The 14600-nt window shown below is 56.6% G+C and overlaps 1 protein-coding gene across 11 annotated transcripts in view; it reads left to right on the top strand.

Moving 5' to 3' along the window:
• JADE2 (jade family PHD finger 2) overlaps positions 1 to 14600 on the top strand; it is a 52481-nt gene that overhangs the window by 24347 nt on the left and 13534 nt on the right. For all 11 annotated transcript variants that reach the window (XM_031025619.2, XM_081827055.1, XM_031025624.2 and 8 more), the window contains 5 exons: positions 3265 to 3425; positions 4125 to 4336; positions 5721 to 5888; positions 7488 to 7604; positions 8825 to 9289. In XM_031025619.2, the coding sequence (XP_030881479.1) occupies positions 3265 to 3425; positions 4125 to 4336; positions 5721 to 5888; positions 7488 to 7604; positions 8825 to 9289 (1123 nt within the window). The remainder of the gene's footprint in view (positions 1 to 3264; positions 3426 to 4124; positions 4337 to 5720; positions 5889 to 7487; positions 7605 to 8824; positions 9290 to 14600) is intronic.

Genomic DNA, 14600 nt, shown 5'->3' with positions numbered 1-14600 from the left:
CCTAGCCAATTTCACACCTTCATCTAGGCAGACTAAAGAACTATTACTGACCTATTTGAGCCAGGTTTCTCCTCTGTAAAACGGGGCTAATAACAGTAGCTGTCCAATGGTGTAGTGGGGATTAAATGCGAATACACAAGGCAAGGGCCCAGGGCAGTGAAGGGGCGGGACAGGCCAGCAGCTGGGCAGGGAGGTGAGTCCTGTTGAGGCTTGGCCCAGCTGTCTGTCCTCTCTCCTTGATGTCAATGTCAGGTGGTTCCGGAAACATCCAATAGCCTGGGTAATTAATTGCAGATGCTTCCACACGAGTAGCGTGGCTTCTGTCTGCCGGCGCAGTGCTTTATCTGTTGACATCAAGAGGAGAGCACGCATTCAGACAGCTCTGGCTCAACGAGGTGCATTCCCCGCTACGCACGGCTGCTCTAAGCTGACAGGAGCCAGGCATTCCTGGCCTGTCCGTGCTCTCTGGAGAGGACAGACTAGAGGCAGGGAGGGCTTGGAGAAGGCTCCCCTGTCTCCCTCCAGCCCAGTCCCTCCATCTCTCTGGGCACCTCCCACTGCAAGCCAGTGCACCAGCCAGCCCGGTCAGAATTGTTACAGCAGCTCTTCCTGAGAATTTGCTGGGCTGAGCCTGTTAACGTTCATCTTCTCATTTAATTAGCATACTGGCCCTAGAAGTACATCTTACTGTCCTGATATGATAGATGAGGAAGCTGGGAAATTCTGGGGAATTCCCTGCATGACCGCCAGGGCCTAGGGGGCTGGGCCAGGAAGTCCCAAGCCACGAGAACAAGCCCGGGTTGCCCCTGTGAGGCCCAGAGAGAGCCCGTGCCCCGATCACACTGACGCCCTCCCCCCGCTGCCACCCCGGCCCCTTCTGCCTCCCGCTTTTCCTCCAGTCTTCCCTGGCCCGTGGGCACGTCTGCCCACCTCATGGTCTGAAATTTATCTGGGTAATGAGAACCTGTCTCACCCCCTGATTGTGAATTGAGTAATGGTCTATGCTGCTCCCTCTCTGTGTGGCCAAAAGACTCAACCCAGGGCAAAACCAACCTCTGGTGTGGGTGTCATCTTTTGGAGTAGAGACCCTCCCCCAGGTCCCGGCCGAGCCATCCACTTCCTCCAGCTGACCTCTGTCCTGCTGGCTACAGTTGAGACAGAGTCCTTGGCCTAGGGTCAGGTCAGCCCACGCCTGGTAGGATAGCTTCTGCCAGAGCCAGGGCCAGAAGAGGCATCACGGATGAAGACGAGGGCCCCAGGAAGCACAGGAAATGCCTTTTCTGGACCCTAGAGTCTCTGAGAAAGAAAGGAACGTGATCTTGGCCCCAAGAGGTCTGGCCAGGGGGCAGCTGACTGACCATACAGGTGTAGGCAGTGAGGCCGGAAGGTGGTGGGACAAAGCTTATATCCAAAACCTGACTGAGCCTACGCTGGGAGCACAAAGCGGAGTCAAGACAAAATTAATCTATGTTTTTAAAAGAATGTGTTAATTCCAATAAGACCCTCAGGGGATTTTGTAGGACTAAGAGTATCAGTACTGCATCCATTTGGAATGACCTATTTTACAGGAGGATGGAGGGAGTCACACCATTTGTCCTTACCTGAGGTCTTCCTTGATCTGGGCCTCCCACGTGGCACCAAGCACTTTCCCTCACTCCTTGCGCCCTTTAACCTCCCTCTGACCCTCCCCTCCTGGTCTGGAGGCCATTTTTGCCTTCCTGTTTCCTCCATCCTTCCTGCCCCTCTGGCTGACACGCGGGGCCCGCCCTAGAGCCCGGGAGTCCTCCCATAGCTCAGCCATGTCTCTGGGCCACCCTGCCTTCCCCTCCCCAGTCTGCGCTGAGTCACAACCCCCGGCAGCCCTGCCTTTGACCCCAGGAGGCCTCTCGGGCAAGCGAGGGGCCTCTCAGGCCTGGCAGGGCTGGCCAGATGGAAGCCAGGCTCCGCAGCAATAACCATGGCAACCAGTGGGGGGTGGGAAAAGCTGGCATCGGGAACGGGCATCGGGAACTCAGGGGCAGCACACAGCTGAGCCAAGAGGGGAAACTGCCCTCCCAAGGCAAAAAGCCCTCCTATTCCATTTCTGAAGGAGTAGAGTGAGATCCAGAGGACTTAAAATACGCACTCAGACACCTACAGTGCCTACTGTGTGCCAGGCACTGTTGTCAGAGTTTACACGTATTTGTCCGTTTAACCCTTAACCAGCCGTAGAAGGCAAGTACTATTATTGCTAGCTTATTTTTTTGAATGAGGTCTCAGGGCACAGAGAAGTTAAGCAGCTTGCTCAGATCGCACAATGAGAGGTAGATCAGGGGGCAGGCGCCTGGCTGGCTCAGTCAGTAGAGTATGTGACTCTTGATCTTGGGGTCATGAGTTCGAGCCCCATGTTGGGGGTAGAGTTTACTTAAAAAGAAAATAGTGGATCAGGACTTTGAGTCCACATTTTGCAGCCAGGACCCTTCCGAGCTGCCCCAGGGAGAGCCGTGGCCCAAGGGAGGGCTGAGCTGGAGTATGATCCTAGGGCTGTAGTAGGCATGTACGTCTTTATATCCAAGGTAGGAGATCTCCATCTTGCACTGAGGGTGGGGGCAGCACGGTGAGAGACCTGACTGCTCAGGTTACATTGTATCTGGAGGGAATGATAAGGTGTGTAGGAGACACTACGTCCTCTGGGGAGGGAGACCACAGAGAATGTGGAAAGGGCCACCCTGGGCTGCAACACTGTACCCAGGTAAGACCCCTTCTCTCTCCCGACCTTGCGGGGACATGGGGACAATTCCTGGCATCCCCCTGGCCTTGAGGGGAATGCTGAAGGACCTGAAGCCTTGCTGACTCTATCCCACCTGTCCCAAAGTGGCTTGCACTGAGCATTGCCCAGGAGAGCACGTGGACTGCCTCTGATAGAGCCCCAGGCAGGGCAGATCTGGATCCTGGAGCGTTAGCTAAGCCCAGATGCCCTCATGGGAGGACCAGTAGAGGTGTGCTCTGGGCAGGATGGATGTTTATGGGATGTGTAAGACAATGGGTCAGCACCCACTCCCAACCCACATTCTGCCCTTTGGTCTCCTCTCCCATAGTCCTTTGAGTCTCTGCAGGGTGGGCAGGCAGGACAAGGTAGTGTAAGGTGGTGACCTCAAAGTCTCACACCTCATTTGCCCACCAGCTCCTCAGCTGAGCTGGCCAACTCACTGGTGGCCCCCAGACCCAGTGAAGGTGGCAGGCTGAGGGTCCCTCCCCTCATGATACCCTCTCTTGATTTCCTAGGATCCTCCCGCCGCTGGAAGGCCCCCCTACCCAGGTGTCCCCTAGCAGCTCTGAACTTGGCGAGGGCTCCCAGCCTGATTGGCCTGGGGGCAGCCGCTATGACCTGGACGAGATTGATGCCTACTGGCTGGAGCTCATCAACTTGGAGCTCAAGGAGATGGGTAGGTGACCTGCCAGGCTGAGAGTGGGATGGGTGCAGGCCAGGCAGGGTTTTCTTCCGAATGCCAGCATCCTCACCCTCAGAAGGGCAGTGGCTGCGACGGGGCTTTGGCACCGCATGGATATGAGAGAAAGTCCCTACTGCATTATTGATCAGAGAACTTCTTTGATGTCTCTGTGCCTCATGTTCTGTAGCTGTCAGGTGGGGGCAATAATGACCTGTCATTTGCAGAGTTCTTGAGGATATTATTAGAAAGCCTGAGTATTACGCGAAGAGTAAGTGAACACATAAGTGAAGTTAGGATGACAAATGGGGCGCCGGGTCAGTTAGCAGGGGCCTCCTGGCTGGAGCCCACCAACATGTCCTAGGAAGGTCCCCCCACCCCATACATGCAGCTCAGGCAGTGAATTCCCCATGCATACAGCTGCATCCCAGAGATCCTATCATGTTATCTGCATGCACACACGTGTGTGGTCACAAGCAGGCCATCTAAAGTCAGAGCCCCAGGACCAGCCCCCAGGGGTCTGTGAGATTGAACGGTCCAGCCCATCCTGTTTCCCGATGATGGCGCTGAGGCCCATGACTGTGGGTGCATTTTCCCAGGTCACACAGTGGGTGAGTGGAGATCCGCGCCCCCCCTTCGCCATATACCTGTCCTGACAAGCCAGGCTCCTAACACCCTCCCCTGCCATCCTCACAGAGAGGCCCGAGCTAGACGAGCTGACGCTGGAGCGTGTGCTGGAGGAGCTAGAGACCCTGTGCCACCAGAATATGGTGCGGGCCATCGAGACTCAGGAGGGCTTGGGCATCGAGTATGATGAGGACGTCGTCTGTGATGTGTGTCGCTCTCCCGAGGGTGAAGATGGCAATGAGATGGTCTTCTGTGACAAATGCAACGTCTGCGTGCACCAGGTGGGCCGGCCCCGCAGCCTCACCCCGCCCTCACCTGCTGCCCTGCCAGGCTGCTGCTGGCTGCTGCTGGCTGCTGGTCGTCCCGGCTGTAGGAAGGCCCCAGCCCTGCGGCCACAGGCCCCTGAGAAGCAGGGCAAGGGAGGAGGAAGGGAATGGAGCGAGTGCCCCAGGGCTCAGCGCTGTCCGCCAGAGTTGAGTAAATACCCCTTGGGTGGCCTTTCCATCCTTGTCCTGGGGGCCTCCCTCCGAGGCTCCCCGCTGAACACCCTGCCCCCCCTGCTCCTCCTTCTCTCCGACCTGAACTTAGAAAAAGGCCGCACCATGCTGTGATGGAGAGCAAAGCCTGGAGCCAGGCTGCCTGATTTCAAATTGTGGCAGGGCACAATTTGAATAAGAATTACCCAATAAGAAACTGGGTAATTTTTTAACCTCTCTGGTCCTCTATTTCCTCAACTCTAAATGAAAATAAGTTGTTGGTGGGCGCCTGGGTGGCTCAGTTGGTTAAGCGACTGCCTTCGGCTCAGGTCATGATCCTGGAGTCCCGGGATCGAGTCCCGCATCGGGCTCCCTGCTCGGCAGGGAGTCTGCTTCTCCCTCTGACCCTCCTCCCTCTCATGCTCTCTGTCTCTCATTCTCTCTCTCTCAAAATAAATAAATAAAATCTTAAAAAAAAAGAAAATAAGTTGTTGGGAGGTTTCGCTTACTTCCTAGGAGTTCTTTGCTTAGAACAGTGTGTAGTACAGGCTGTAAGGATTTACCACTACTGATCTTATATACCACGCATGTTGCCTGACATGCCCCCCCTCTTGATCTTGGGCCCCAAACCTCCCAGGTTTTGGGCATCGCTGGGCGTTGTTTACAGAAGACTTGACTGGAACCCAGTGGACCCACTCTAGCCCTGACTTTGAGCACACACACAACTTATTAGCCACTGCTGCTAGAATAGCTTCTGGGGAGCTCAGAGGCAGTGGACCCCTCATTCATTCATATCCCTTATACCCAGTAGCTCGTAGGTCCATAAGCCTTAGGCATGACTAGGAGGAGCCTCCTTCACAAATCCCTGTGAAAAAAAGGAAAACGCTCAGGGCCTTGTCCTCAAGCAGCATACAAACCCAAATTTGTGTCCAACTTCTGGACATGGACACTTCTGAAGTCCAGCACTTACTAGGAACCTCTGGCCAAAGTGACTTTCCTCCCAACAGAGGGCAGAGCTGAGCCCTTCCACAGAGGACTGGAGTCTTTGCCTTAGAATCCCTGTGGAGGCCTCCTTGCCAGAGCCTACTCACAGTGGGGCTCTGTAGCTCCTCGCTCGGGCTGGGGCCGGGGCTGTGTGCAGCTGACTCCTGACCAGGTGTCGATGGTAACCACCCTGCTCTCTCCTCAGGCATGCTACGGGATCCTCAAGGTGCCCACGGGCAGCTGGCTGTGCCGGACGTGTGCCCTGGGTGTCCAGCCAAAGTGCCTGCTCTGCCCCAAACGAGGAGGAGCCTTGAAGCCCACCAGAAGCGGGACCAAGTGGGTGCACGTCAGCTGCGCTCTGTGGATTCCTGAGGTGGGCAGATCGGGGCAGGGGGCGGCCCTGGGGAAGTGGGTCTCCATGGAGCTCAGAACTCAGGGAGCAGAGCACTGGGAAAGAAGGTGACAGGCCTCCATAAAAAGGGGTATCTCACATGTGGCACCTGAGAAGAACTGGGGCAGCAACCCGCAGAGAGCTTTGCCTGTGGTCTTGGATAGAACTCAGGTGGTGGTTTCCATGGGTAGGTGGGATTATGGGCCCCTGGGGGATCCAGGTGGTTAAGTCTGAGAGCTGAGCAGAAGTCAGGCAGCAGAGCAGAGGGGGAAGCATGCTGTGGGTCCTTCCAAATCCAGGCAGTGGTTCCAACCAACGTCAGGCTCCTTGCTTAAAACAAAAATAAGCCGCTGACCGAAAAGGAAATCAGGCAGTCAGGCAGAGAGCTAATTAGAAGTGGATGGTGGGTCCATGGGTTCATGGCTGTGGCTGGGATGGAGGGATTGGCCTGGGTCTGAGTCTAGGTGGAGGGGGGACCATGGGTGACACACTAGGTCCACCGTGAGTTAGTGAGTCACCAGGGCGCTGGGCTCCTGGAAGGTCACCCTGTTCTATTTGAAATAGGAAATGCTGACGTTCACCAGAGTTTCTGCCCCAGGCCCGCTGTGTGCCCCAACTGGGAACGTGGCCCCCTCCGATGCTGCCTGTACTTGCAAGCAAGCCAGGTGCCCCTATCAGCAGGGGCCCCTCCCCTTCGTGGGCTTCCAGTCTGAAGGTTCTTGCAGGGACTCCCCATTGTAGGCTTCTGTGGTGATCATGGTTGCGTTGACAGTGGTTTCTTGCTCCCGGAGCAACCTCTTGAAAGCTGGGACTACCTCTGGGTGTTCCCTGGACTGGGCACCTCAGAGACAGAACCAGCAAAGACCCTGCCCCACCATGGGGGCCCTTTGGTTCAGGACCTCTGAACAGGAGCCCTTCTTCCATCTTCAGGCATGGGCAGTGGGGAGGCAGATGTATCCTCGGGCTGAGGGGTGGGGGTGGGCTGTGTGCCCAGAAGACTTAGGTATGGTTGTTGGCTCGTCCCCGTAGGAGGGACGGGCAGGGCTAAACAAAGGCACATCCCCACTGGCCAGGCAGGCCCTGGAGGAGAAGAGATGCTGCCTTGGGGCCTTTACTTGCTGCCCAGAAACATTAAATAAACTCGTGTTCTAGTAAGAACTCCGAAGGTGCTAGTAATGAAGGGGTGAGGTATAGAAGACATGGGGATGCTGCATGTACTCATCTGTGTGTGCGTCTGCATGCATACAGACACCCACACACACACTGAAGCCTCGCTGCCTCAAGGCCCACACCACCACGACGTACGCACACACGCACACACACACACACACATATAATCAGTTACATGGCCTGATGTACACTCTCATACACAGTCACAAACAAGGCTAGTCACAGGTGAGCAAACACTAACGCACTCACTTCCTGGTCAGCTTGGGAGAGTCAGGAAGGTCTTGGGATGCAGGGGCTCTCCCCCGGCCCTTTGTGCCCCCTACCTGGTTTCGGCAGACGGCTCCCATTTGGGGGATCCCTAGAAGCGAGCGGGGAGGAGAGGCCTGATGCAGCTCCCTGTCTCCTGCCCAGGTCAGCATTGGGTGTCCAGAGAAGATGGAGCCCATCACCAAGATCTCGCATATCCCAGCCAGCCGCTGGGCTCTGTCCTGCAACCTCTGCAAGGAGTGCACAGGCACCTGCATCCAGGTACGAGGCCCTTCACCTCGCGGCTGCCCGAGGACTCATGCCAGGCTCAGCCACAGAGAGGGGTGCATCTGGGACGCTGTGGAAAACAGGCAGCTGCCACCCCACTCCCCCTGTCCCCACGGTGCTGCAGACAGAACCACCGTGGAGGCCTGGTCCCGTAGCCAGACGCAGGACCCCACCGAGGGGCATTCTTCCATCCCCAGCCCCTCCAGGCACGGCGTATAGGCCCTGGGAGCAAAGGCTCACCGCGCCACCATGCCCTGGCTCTCCCCAAGAGTGACTGTCTTTGGGGTTAATAAACACATGGACCTCACTTCTGACATCAGACATACCGTGTGGGAGGGGCGGGAACCACTTCTCCTCCAGCTGAGCCCATACCGGGCAGGGCTCTAGCAGTCTGTCCATAGCGGTGGTTCCCAGATTCTGGTGTGCAGCAGGAGCACCTGGAGGGCTTGTTAAAACAGATTGCTGGGCCTATCCCCAGAGGTCCTGACTCAATAGATCTGGAATGGGCTGAGAATTTGCTTTATCAGCAGGTTCCCAGATGATGTGATGCTGCTGGTCTTTGGGTTGGAAAGTGGGGGGTCATTCTTTGTCTTCCTCATTTTTCTAGCAACAGTTGTCATTGCAAACACTAAATGTGCCTCCTCCCATTTTTAAGACTTTCAAAATGACTTGTGAGTGCAGTCTAAATATTCATTAATAGTTGGGTGGGGTATTGCTGAAACATTTATCAGCTGCCCACAGCCATCATCCAAGGCTGGGAGAGAGGAGCCGGCCCTGAGTTGGCCCCAGCTGCCTGGGCAAGAGAGGGAAGGGGGTCCACTTCCAGCCCCTCTTTCCAGAGGACAGAGGCGGTGCACGACTCCCCATCTTAGATCATGTTGCAGAAGGGAGGCAGGGACCCATCACCAGTCTCTTTTGATGCCTCTTTTTCCAAAGTCATTTTGCCCACACAGTAATGCAGCTTACTCCCAAGGGTTGTCAAATCTCCTGACTGCTCATTTCCCCAGGATATATATGGTGCTGAGCCCCATTTCCTTTCAGGCTCCCCCAGAGTTCCCCCTTCCCACTTACCAGAGCTCCCTCCATAGCCACAGGATGTTGCGGGTCCGAACCATTGTGGGTCGGGTGTCGCCGGCAGCCTGGATTCTCAGTGGAACCTCTTCCCTCCTAGCAGGGCTCCCCTCGTGCCTGACACTTCCCTCCTTTCCCTCCAGTGTTCCATGCCTTCCTGCGTCACAGCGTTCCACGTCACGTGCGCCTTTGACCATGGCCTGGAAATGCGGACTATCTTAGCAGACAACGACGAGGTAAAGTTCAAGTCGTTCTGCCAGGAGCACAGTGACGGGGGCCCTCGGGGGGAGCCCACTTCTGACCCCACGGAGCCCAGCCCCGCCGGCGAGGACCTGGAGAAGGTGACCGTGCGCAAGCAGCGGTTGCAGCAGCTGGAGGAAGACTTCTACGAGCTGGTGGAGCCAGCCGAGGTGGCTGAGCGGCTGGAGCTGGCCGAGGCGCTGGTTGACTTCATCTACCAGTACTGGAAGCTGAAGAGGAAAGCCAACGCCAACCAGCCCCTGCTGACCCCCAAGACCGATGAGGTGGACAACCTGGCCCAGCAGGAGCAGGATGTCCTGTACCGCCGCCTCAAGCTCTTCACACACCTGCGGCAGGACCTGGAGAGGGTGAGTGCCCCTGCCACCGCCCCACAGCAGCCATGGCTCTCCAGGACTCAGGTGGTGCGCTCTGGCCCGGGGGCCAAGGGCCTCCAGGTCTCTGACAGGGTGGGGGTATCTGATACTGTGCAGAACAGGGAAGCATCTAGCCCTTGGGTCTCCGAGCACCTCTTGTCCCTACCCTTGTGGGGGCCTGAAGAGTGGGGGCCCTGCCAGGGTCCTGAGGCTAGAGGGCATCAGAGCTGGGGCACGACCCAGGCTTCCAGTGTCTACTGGCCTCTGTCCCCATTTGTGGCCTCCGTGGGCCATGCCTATTCCCAGCACATGAGCTTCTGCTTGGAATCAGAGGCCGAGGAGGAACTGGGAATCACAGCAAGTTGGATCAACCCAACAAGCATGTGCTGGGCCAGGGCAGGGAAGACAGGTGTTAAGAGGCATGGGGGCGTACAGGTGGGCCGGAGTCACAGTGGCCTGTGTGGAATAGGAGAAAGGTCAGTGGGTGGGCCATGATGTGTGTGGAGACTGCAGAATGTTTTAAGCAGGGACTGTCCCTCTGTGGCTGCAACTTCCAAACACTCACCCTGGGAAAGGAATCACGGGGCCTACAGTGGATGGATGACCCAAAGCCCCCAGCTCTATGCTAGGAGACAGTGGGTCTTGGCTTGGTGCAAGCGGGTAGTTCTGGGAGCTGAGTCAGATGAGGAGACGCCATGGCTTTGGGGTGAGCTGTGGTGGTTGAGGGATAGTGAGAGTTGCTTTCCTGGAGCATGGAGGCCCCCCAAAGCTTCCAGTCCCTTCTACTCCCCCAGAAAAGAGGTGAGGTGGTTCCACCTTCTGTGGGGTATGCCCTCGAACTTGACTCTTCTTTCCCACTGTGTTACCTCTAGCGCAAGTTAGAGGCAACCCAAGGATGAAACAGGATGGTCTCTGAACCGCAGGTGCTGTTCTGGCCTCTCTTTGGGACATTCTGTCCAAGGGTTCCAGAGCACATGGGACCATGTCACAGTGTCCTCGGTGCGTGGCACAGACACACCTGCCTGCCCTTACCCCAGGCCTTGTTAGACAGCCCTGGGTGGACACGTTCAGGGGGCTTTGTGTGACCTGAGGCAGCTGCTTGGCTTAGGTCCATCTCTGTTGGCAAGTCTGTAAAATGGGTAGAAGAGTTTGGCAGGTGTTGTGCTGTGTTGGGAGGAACATAAGGTGAAGGCACTGAATCTGGACCCAGCTTGCCCGAGCTCCTCTACCCTGAGCCCCAGTCAAGGGGAAACAACCCCGCCGGCCTGGGAGGGAGCTTACCGGCCTGCCAGCAGGTCAGAAGGGGGAGGTGGAGAGTGGGGACGGCAGATGTCCCTGGCTCCAGCCAGGCCGGAGGGCAAGGCCATCTACATTGTAGCCGCCACTTCCTGGGCAGCCCAGCGTCCTGTCTCATGTGGCAGTGGCATCAGGTACATGAGGACATGGAGTACTTTCAGAGACCAGAGCCGCCTCCACAGTTGCCCTCAGGCCACCCTGAGTCTGCACCCTCCGCATCTCCAGCGCAAACACCCTGCTTTTACTCCTGCTCTTTCCCAAGTGACCCCTCAGGTCTGACCTCCCTAGGGTCTGTGCTGGTCTGGCTCCAGCTAGGCATCCAGCTAGGCAGTGTAGGGAGGCTGGGGGTGGGGTGACTTACTTAATCATCATCCTGCAAAAAGGGACAAAGTAGCTCCTCCTGGCCCTAATGAGCAGATGAGAAAACTAGGGCTCGGGAAGATGAATGACAGGGAGCTTTAGTGGAGAACTGTGTGTTTTCTAGGGTTTGACTTGAATTTGGACCTGAATGGGGGGCGGGGTTTGTCATAAGAAGGAGAGTTGTTGGCTTAATCTCCTGTTCTGTACACTTCCTGAGCAAAAGCATCCCTTCGTCATCTCCCCAGCCTCTCGACCTCAGTCAGCTGGTACAGCTGTGGCCGGGAGCCAAGGTCAAGGGCTAGGATGCCAGCAGGTTCCCAGGCAGCCGGAGCTGCCATGCAGACACCTCTGGAAAGGGGACAGAGCCCTCCAAAGTCAGGTGTGAACCAGCCCACTCGTCCTCCAAGCAGCCCCCGAGCTGGACTGGCGGGCATGAGCCGAGAGCAAGGCAAGGGAGTGCAGAGAGTGTGTGGCCCTGGCAGGCAGAGGAGATGACGAGCCAGCCTGACACCCTGCCAGCCTGACGCCCTCCGGGTCTCGCCTTGGGGCCTTTCACAGCCCCTAGTTGGTGGCTTGCGGGAGGGAGCAGGGCTGAGAGCTCTGCCACAGGGGAGGCTTTCTGCAAAGACCCATGACTGTTGGTGGCCCGGCCATGGCCCAGTGCCAAGGGCCAAAACGATCCAGCCTCTGCCTGGGCACCCGGCCAGCTTGGGCCGAATCCATCCGGGAGGCAGGGTCGGGGTTGAGACGGAAGCCTTGGGCAACTGGGTTTGCATCCAGTTCCAGCATTTCCCAGCTCTGTGCCTTGAGTTTCAGTTTCCTTTCTGTAAAATGGGAATAAGGAGCCAACTGACCTTGGCGTCACCGCGAAGGTGGGAGCACAGCGACCTCTGCTGTTCGTCATGGTTACTGTTGCTGCCTGCCTCTTAGAAGAGTGGGCTGCTCAGGGGCGCCTGGGTGGCTCAGTTGGTTAAGCGACTGCCTTTGGCTGAGGTCATGATCTTGGAGTCCCTGGATCGAGTCCCGCATCAGGCTCCCTGCTCGGCGGGGAGTCTGCTTCTCCCTCTGACCCTCCCCCCTCTCATGTGCTCTCTCTCATTCTCTCTCTCTCAAATAAACAAATAAAATCTTTAAAAAAAAAAAAAAAAAGAAGAGTGGGCTGCTTGGAGAGGGGCTCCACAGAGGACTGAGCGTGCAGGCCCAGGGCAAAGCCCTGGGGAGGAATCACAGGGCACCCTCCCTCACTGCTGTGTCCCCCAGGGCCAGGCAGGGGTTTTGCTGAGAGAAGCAGAAGCCAGGGCCAGGCTGCCGCCACTAGCCTCAAGTCCCATTTCATGGTCAGCCTGGAAGATGTGTTTTCCTAAAATTTCAACTGCAGGCCTTGGCCCCAGCGGGCCGCTCAGGAAGGCACAGCCACCGCCGGCTCCCAGAGTTATTCACAGCTGACACAAAAATTGCAGCGCTGATGAGCAGCCTGCCAACGCCAAGCTGGTGTCCCTTAGCAACTGTGCCGGAGGTTTGGGCTGCACGGGGCTTGATGCCTGTGGTTCCTCTGGATCTGGTTACCCGGAGTTTACTCAAGAGCATGACCTGGCTGCGGAGGGTGGGGGCAGCTCTCAGACATACACACTCCTCTCTGAGCATAGATCTGTGGGATCACCCCGAGGCCACATTTCTGACTCTCTCCCATGGAGAAGAGCCTGCCCTCCCCCACACTTGCCACCCACCCGCTTCCTTGTCAAGTGGGTCATACCCCATTTCCTCTGTCCTAAGTGCCTGGATTGTGTTCTCGTTGGCCTCCCACCAAAGCCTACCTTGTCCCCGTTAGCCTTGGCCTCCAGAACTACAGCCCCTCAACCCCTCTATCTCCCATCTCTAGGACATTGACAACCCATTCGTGTCCTCACCCCACTGAAACCTGGTCACCACCCTGCTTCCTCGTCAGTAACCCTGCACCCTCAAATCCCCCTGCTTGCCCACAGCCTCCTGTCTCCCTGCTCCATTCCCCACCCCCGCCCGGCTCCCCACCCTTCACTGTCCCGTTTTCTTCAGTCCCACCCCGTGTGGCTTGCTGCCCGAGCCCTTGCCCTTGTGTGAAGGGCAACTCCACATACCTGGCAGAGCCTCACCCGGTAGCAGTCCCATTGTGCTGAGCAGCAGGTAAGCCCCACCAAGGTTCTTGTCAGCCAGCCTTGTTCTGGGATGTTCTGGGCTCCCCAGCCCACTCCCTGTCTGCACCCCTGCTTCACCTCACTCAGGGCTCCTGCTTCTCAGCCCTCAACCTCACTTCCTGTGCCTTAGACCAGACCCCTCCAACTTCTGGGCGCTAGAGCCTTCTGTATTGGCTCTCTGCCCTTTCTCCCCATCCCCCTTCCCCCAGCTTCTCCCTGCGTGAACACGGGAGTCATCCTTCCCTTCAGGCCCGCTCAGTCTCCAGGATTCGAATCTGTTTCACCTTCTTCCATCTCTGAAAACACATCCTCCCTCCCCATGTCCCTCTAGTCCTGGGACCCTCTACCACCCCCATCCCCATCTCTCCTTTCCTGTCCTCCCTCACTGCTCTTATTTCCTTGCTTCCTACTCTGGCAAGGCTCCTGCCACCACCATATTCCAGAACCATCCGCCAGGGCCACCAACAGCTTCCATCTCCCTACGTCTAGTGGCCACTTCTCCATCTTCAGCCTCTAGCCTTCTCAGCCATGGTGGCCACTGTCAAACATACCTTTGGTCTTAAAATACGTTTCTTGTGGACACTCTGACCACATCCTCCCTTAATACCCCAGCTCTCCTGCTCCCTCTGTGAGTACTCCTTGGCCCCAAGATCATCAGTTCACCACACTTGGGCTGACCTCTCAGTACTCTGCTCCACGGCTCTGCTCCCCATCAGGAGGCTGGTCCAGCCCACATCTCCATTCTGAGCTCCAGTATCTCATGCCCAGCATACCCAGGTCCAAGCCTGCTCCCCCTACAGCCTCCCTAGTCTGCACAGATGCCTCAAAACTAGTCCAGTCTAGCTCAAGATAACTAGCCGGGAGCCCTCCCTGCCCCTCCACTCTCCTCACCCCCGTTCAGATTCACTCTGTAAAACTTACTGATACCAGAACAACATCATCAAAATAGAAAGCCTGCTTTTGTGACCAATTCCTAGTTTGGGGGGACTTTGCTACTTGATTCATTTTTTTTCATTCACAATTTTTTTTAAAGATCTTATTTATTTATTTATTTATTTTTAAGATTTTATTTATTTATTTGACAGAGAGACACAGCGAGAGAGGGAACACAAGCAGGGGGAGTGGGAGAGGGAGAAGCAGGCTTCCCTCTGAGCAAGGAGCCCGATGCGGGGCTCGATCCCAGGACTCTGGGATCATGACCTGAGCCGAAGGCAGAGGCTTAACGACTGAGCCACCCAGGCGCCCCTATTTATTTACTTATTAAGAGAGAGAACAGGGCGCCTGGGTGGCTCAGTTGGTTAAGCGACGGCCTTCGGCTCAGGTCATGATCCTGGAGTCCCAGGATCGAGTCCCGCATCGGGCTCCCTGCTTGGCAGGGAGTCTGCTTCTCCCTCTGACCCTCTTCCCTCTCATGCTGTCTGTCTCTCTCTCAAATAAATAAATAAGATCTTTAAAAAAAAGAGAGAGAGAGCGAGAAC

Source organism: Leptonychotes weddellii, chromosome 7 (assembly GCF_054177405.1).
Source record: "Leptonychotes weddellii isolate Sample4059 chromosome 7, ASM5417740v2, whole genome shotgun sequence".
NCBI lineage: Eukaryota > Metazoa > Chordata > Mammalia > Carnivora > Phocidae > Leptonychotes > Leptonychotes weddellii.
Note: the sequence above shows the minus strand (reverse complement) of the source record. Positions and strands in the feature narration are given on the sequence as shown.